The 6,714-nt window shown below is 40.9% G+C and overlaps 1 protein-coding gene across 1 annotated transcript; it reads left to right on the top strand.

Annotated features, from left to right (window-relative positions):
• Positions 1 to 4,449: 4,449 nt before the first annotated feature.
• On the top strand, positions 4,450 to 6,486 carry cth1 (cysteine three histidine 1; the record flags this gene model as incomplete). The annotated part of the gene is made up of 2 exons (XM_083789531.1): positions 4,450 to 4,458; positions 5,467 to 6,486. The coding sequence occupies 2 exons, from the start codon at positions 4,450 to 4,452 to the stop codon at positions 6,484 to 6,486; spliced, it is 1,029 nt and encodes a 342-aa protein (XP_083645657.1).
• Positions 6,487 to 6,714: the final 228 nt, after the last annotated feature.

Here is a 6,714-nt window from a genome sequence, read left to right as displayed (position 1 = left end):
AGGTGCTTCAACTTGGTAAGAGATCTTTTTCTGTTTCCTTCCCTGTTTTTAGTTTGTTTGTCTATAGCACTCTGTCTGCAAACTTGTCCACTAGAAGTAGGTGAAAAGGCCAAACATGCTTCAACTTCATGGTTGCCTTGTTTGAGGCTTGTTTTTCACCACTTGGCATTTCTTTTTGCACCCCCTGGTGAAATTGTTTGTTTTTGTTTCACTGGGTGCAGTACTTAGTTTAGACAACCTATCTCAAACCATCACCGTAAACCTAACCTCCCACAGGCAGCACACCTAAACCTAACCTTAACCCATGTCTAACCAATGACTAGTCTAAACTAAGTATGCACTGCGTTTCACTACGTCACTATTGATGATTACTGATGTGTTTTATTTGTGTTGTGTATTTTACAGATTTGACAGGGTTCCAGCTATTCTTTGACGGCTGGCACTTGCTGAAGATGCAGATCGACAGCCAACATTTCTACCAGTTAACCCCAGCCCCTGACCTTTGAACTATGCCTACTGTCTTGACTTGGACTGGACCGGGCCACTGGCATCATCTACAGCAACGGAAATTAATCGACGGTGGATTGGATACCCAGTCAGTCAACCTGCACAGGCAACCATCCGGGCCTGGAACTTGGTGGTTATGTGAAGATCCTCTTAACAACAGAGCCCAGAGGCTGGGGCTGGGTTTTAGTTCAAGTGGACCTTGCCTGATCACATCTAAGCAAGCAGCTGTAGAAGGAGATGGACTGAAATAATTGTACAAAAAGAAAACACAAAAGACTTCTCAACATGACACAAACACACACACACACACACACACAATTCCTATAAATATTAATATAGTTGGATAACACTGATCTTTACACACAGACTAAATTGACAACGCACAACATGTGTAACAAAAAAAGTGATGTACAATTAATAACTTCTAGAACCACATCTACGCACATAACTCAAGAGTCAATCAAAACAAACACGCACGCACCTACATAAGCAGAAATGTTCATTAGTATAAACCTGAGCGCTCTGCTTGTAAATAATGTAAATATTTGTTTTGATTTTCCTCCTATTCTTTTTCTTTTTTTTTTTTTTTTTTCTCAATAGTAATCTGTTCAAAATGCCTTAACTTGTATAGTTCAGTCCTGGACGACTTAACTAAAACCTTTCTTTGAACGATCGCAAACCTAATTTAGCAACCACCTGTGTACTGTCTTTGGATCAGAAAGAAGTTTTCCACCATTCTGTTTTTCTCTCCGCTAACTACACTGTTGTACAATGCAAGTTACTTGTTGGGTACAGAGTAGAGCTACAGACAGTCCTTGATTAAGATTTTGGTGGTGGTTTGCAACATTTTTTTTTCCTTTCTTTTTTTTTCTTCTTATTCTTCCTTTAAATGAAGAGTGAATTTGTTCTGATTTCCGTATACCGGTAGATTAAAGTTGAAGCTGCAGGCTTAGAAAGGGCTGGAGTCTGTACTGGTGGGAACTGAGCTGACTTGGTGGGATCTGCTGAATTGGTTTAAAAACGCAGATTGTAAAGCGACAACTGTTCCACATTGAGGAACAGCTTATTTGAAAAAAGAAGAAGCTTCACCTTGTGACTTAAAGGGCTAGGACACTTGGTAGAGGTTTGGGTTGTGTGGTTACCTTGCCATGATGTAACTCCAAAGGTGGGTTAGAAAGAATTGCTCCAATGATTAGAATTTTAAAATACGCTCCTCATTGACATCCATTGTACACTGAAGAGGCTCACTTTTAGCCCATAAACGAACACGAACAATATTCTGACTATGGAATATCATCAAACCTGTATGTACATATTATAGGATGAAAACAGACATGATCTTCAAATAGTAAAATCAACAGCAAGTTGACATTTTTACATATAAAGAAATAAAGCTTTGTTTGTGTTCATTTACGTGCCTCTAAACTGCAATAGATGTCAATGAGGAGCATATTTAGAATGATCAATTATTCATATTTTCTTTTGCCCACCTTTAGTGTTCCATAATGGCAAGGTAAGTACACAACCCAAACCTCGTGTCCTAGCCTTTAAAGCGTGAAAATGAAAAACCTTCAGAAAATAGCACATCTACAAACTTAACACTGCTTCACATCTTGACGTGTTGTGAGCTGGTAAAAAGCTTTGTTGGGAGAAAATGTTTTTTAACGATGAAAGGTCTTTCATCGTTAATGTTTTGTTTTTGTTTTTTAGATGTATGATTGAAAGATGTGGAAGCATGGTTTGGCTTCTTAGAACAAGCTTGCATGACATTGTAATTGATGTTTGTTCGACTTTGGATTCACACTTGCCTTGTTTGTTTTTTGTTTGTATGGAGTTCTGCCTATGCAGTGGGTAGCCACACTGACCATCTGTGTCTGAAGGCACTGAATATAGAGTTGTAATTTAACAGTCAGTGTCTTAATTGCGAAATGAAATTACGTCACATCACTGAAAGGATAAAAGTGAGCAGTCTTACAGAAACGGATTTAGTTTGAAATGTCACGGCCTTGTCTCTTGGTTTTTATGTATCCTTAAAAGTCTTCGAACAGTTAATTCTAAGCTCAGATGTGCGTCTTAATGTACTGTTAGTTTTGGACAAGATTTGTTTGTAGGCTACTCTTATCACGCCATATAAAAATGATGTTAAATGATGTAGCCACAGTAGAATTCATGATTTAATGACTCAACTGTCACCGAATGGTTTGTAAATCAAAAACGGTAGTTACTACTGGGAAATTTGCTTGCTTCAGCTCGTCACTGGATTACTAGTGTTTTTGACCACGTTGTTGAACATTGGACTTTTGTTTCAGTTTCTTGGTCAGGTTAGAAGAAGAAATCCACAGCTACTCCATTGTCCATTACTGCCTCCTTTCCAGTGAGGTTTTCAATGTAATTTCTTCTCCGTGACAAGACCTTCAGATTGTTCTGTCGAGATTGACTTTTCTGTATGCCGTTTGTGGATAGTCTCTTGCAATTGACCAGTGTAGATAGAGGGGTGTCCATCTTTAAATGTAACCATACAGCATTTATTTCTGTGGCCTCGGTGACCTCCCTGATTTCTCCTACCATTTGACTAGTGCTGCTAGTCAAATGGTATATATAGTATAATAGGGCTGCAGTGGTTAAGATTGGCCATATTTAATCCTGTGCTCGTACTAGTCCTTTGTTTCAAATCAGAGATATTGTGATTACAAATTCAGTGGGTGGTTGAATAACATAAGGAAAAAGAATAGTGTTGGCATACACGTTTGTAGTTTACTGTAGCTGCAAAGCTGAATATAATACTGGACTTTTTATTGTCAAACGAAGACTTTAGTTGTTGGTTGATAACCGAGGATTTTTGGTGCTTGTCTGTACTGTTTTTAAGTCTCTTTCAGAACCTTCGACTGATTTATGTACGTCAAAGCCATTGTGTTATTGATGGCTCCAACACGAATCCTTTAAAGATTGTCACATTTTGTTTGTTCTCCACTGAATGGAAATTTGACCCCAGTCAGCTCAGTTCCTTTGCATAAAGCATTTTTGAATGTTATAGAAATAACATACTAGTAATGAAAAAATGTTTTGGAGAAAGAACTTTTGAAAAAAATGTAAATAGTTTGGCTTTTGTTTGAAGAGAACAAAAATATTAAATAAAATTGCATTTAACAACGACTGACCTCTGATCTCTTAATTGCATGTATTGTTGAGGGGTGGATATGACAACACAGCTCACAGGTCCCCTCCACCACCAATCAAGATAAAGTGATGGTTCAAGTCCATACAGTTTATAATGTTCCCAGGATTTATTTAGTCTGTGTTCTAGTAGAGACTATTATATACATCTAATTATTTACATGTTCAAATGGTTCTAAATATTCCAGGCTTTAGTGATTCTAGTTTACCATTGTTCTACAGACTGTCCTCATGTCCTGCATTTCTCAGGCACAGCACAGGGAAGCATCTAGAAATACATACTGTAGGCTATCATACATATAATTAAGTATTATTAATTATTAATTTAATAAATAATGAAACAAAATAAAGTATACCGGTACAGCCATGTATCTATACTCTAGTCTAGATTGATATCAGATTATTAATATGATAGGCTATCTGTATTCTGTTCACTCCGGTTACCTCTTGCTGAGGAGTGAATGAATGAACCATAATGAACCCGTAATGAACGCACGCCTTTACTTGGACGTGATTGGTTGATTGGGTCTGACGAGTGACGACTGAGCACAGCTGATTCATATTTTCAAATCAAAGGCAAGGCGGCAGGTGACATGATGATGTATGGTTAAAAGACAGCTAGAAACGTTCATGTTTGCTTGTGACAAGTTGTGTTCACGTCCATGCCAACACAGTACCCGTTTTTTTATTTTACAGTTTGAACAAACATTTGCTTGCTTCCTAATTTCTTAAAGTCCTGCAACCTGTGCATTCTACAAAACTGCAGTCATGCTTGAAGTAAGTGAGGAAGTTTTTATTTGTGATACGTTGAAACTTGAAAGCATAGATAAGTTTGTTTTATTGGATTAGAACACTTTTTCAAGGCAACTGCCGCTGGGGCTAATATTAATACATTGAACTACCTCTAACAAACTGCTAAATTTAAACGGCTGCACTACACACTAAACATTAGATTGCTTCTGGGGTAGGTAGAAGTAGAACACGCAGGCATTGATAACTAAAAAAGATTTAGGGTTCACTGTTGGCTCTGGTCCATAGCCCTAATGGTTATTCTGCCCTGCATAATGCTGGGCAGAATTAGCATTAGGGCTATGGACCAGAGCTAGTTTACTGTGACACTGAAACTTTGTGGCAACTAGTAAATACTGAGACTACATCTTAAGGGTAAACTCAGCCTGAAACAATTATTTCTGTTGGGACAGTTGGCAGACTATGTATGTACACAGCCTGTACACTGGTAACCTCCTGTCTCCAGACTTTACTGTAGCCTACAGGTGACATTTTTGACTGACTACATGGGCTCAAATAATGACATTGCATCCTAGCCTCGACGACCTTGCAGACTTAGGCAAAGGCTAAAAATAATAATAATTAGATGCTATGTAGACTGCGTGTAGGCCTATATAGTTTCAATGTACAGATTATTGATTTTCTTTTTAACTTATCAGGTTTACTAATTACTATGCATTACCTTGTGTTGTCCTTGCTTACTGCAATTTGTAAATTGTAAAAGGTAGGCCTATTGAATTGAACAAACTGTCCATGATCATGGAATGGCTAAATCGAAAGTCAGATATAGCATATTCAGTGATAAATAGGTTTTCAATGTAATGCGACCCTTGGGTCCCAGGGACATTTTATGAGTCTTACTTAACTACGTTAGACAGTACAGTATTGCATCCCAGGACCCCCGCAGGGTGACATGAGTCTAAGAATGCAGGCTATTTGCATCACTGCATATTGGTCTGGTCATGTTTACAGAGCTTTCCTGTTCCCTTTCTGCAGAGCAGCAGTGATGATCTGTTCCTGCCTCCCTATCAAGAGGACATGGTGGATAAACTGCTATCCAGTGAGACGCCAGATGAGGATTTTGGACTCGGACTCTCTTCTCTCGCCGAGGCCCTTCTGCCTCTGGCAGAGCCTTCCAGTCCTTCCTTCATGCCTTGGGTCTGCTCTACCCGCTACAAGACGGAGCTGTGCACCAACTATGCTTCAACAGGATTCTGCTTGTATGCCAAGCGCTGCCAGTTTGCCCATGGCCTGCATGAGCTCCACGTACCCTCCCGGCACCCCAAGTACAAGACGGCGCTGTGTCACAGCTACCACTCGATGGGCAAGTGCACCTATGGCGCCCGCTGCTTGTTTGTCCACAGCCCCATGGAGCAGCGCCCTTCCTCTCGCCGCCATCACAAAAACGTCCCCTGCCGTAACTTGAAGCTGTTTGGTGTTTGCCCTTACGGCACAGGATGCAACTTCCTGCACATCGAGGAGAGTGGAGAAGACTGCAGCCTGGAGGCACCCGACGGTGGTGGTAGTGATGATGATGATAAGTTTAAAGCTACACCTGGACCACTGGCCAAAGGTTGGAAGCCTCGCGTTGCCTTGTGCCGTACGTTCTCTGCCTTTGGTTTCTGCGTCTATGGCACCCGCTGCCTCTTCCAGCACCGCCTCCCCAACAAGATGAACGACGCTGATGTCGACCAGAGTCCAGGAGACTTCCCATCTCCTTTGAGCAGCAGGGCCCTGTCGCCAAGTAACGACATGCTTGTTTCATCCCCGTTCCCTGCCACCTCACCGACCTCATCTGCTCTATGCTCCTCCTCCACCTCTTCTACTCTACCCTCCACTACAACTTCGCCCCTCAATACCCCAACTGTGGAACCCACGGCTCACAATGCCTTCACCTTCTCCAGCCAGCACCTTAATGACCTACTCCTGCCCTTGGCTCGCCAACTCCAGCGACTTGAGAGCAGTCAGGCCATGGCAGCCAGCACTCGCAATGTCTGGAACAGCAGATCATTGTAAGTGGCCAATAGTTATTGGTTGCTCCTGGCATCAAATAATGGTGAACACAATTTCAGCTCTTATTTTTATGTGTGTATATAAGCAGTAGGCACCCTTATATATTTTTTTAAAAGGTTTTGCGTGTGTCTTCTAGGAGTTTTTTTTTTTTTTAATGTCTCCATTCCATGTATATTAAGTTGGCCTGAGCAGTCTGACATCTACTGCAAGGGCTCTGGGGTGAGTTGCCAG

Source organism: Protomyctophum parallelum, assembly GCF_964188405.1.
Source record: "Protomyctophum parallelum genome assembly, chromosome: 18".
NCBI lineage: Eukaryota > Metazoa > Chordata > Actinopteri > Myctophiformes > Myctophidae > Protomyctophum > Protomyctophum parallelum.
The sequence above is the reverse complement of the archived record's forward strand: the minus strand, read 5'-3'. Positions and strand labels throughout refer to the sequence as shown.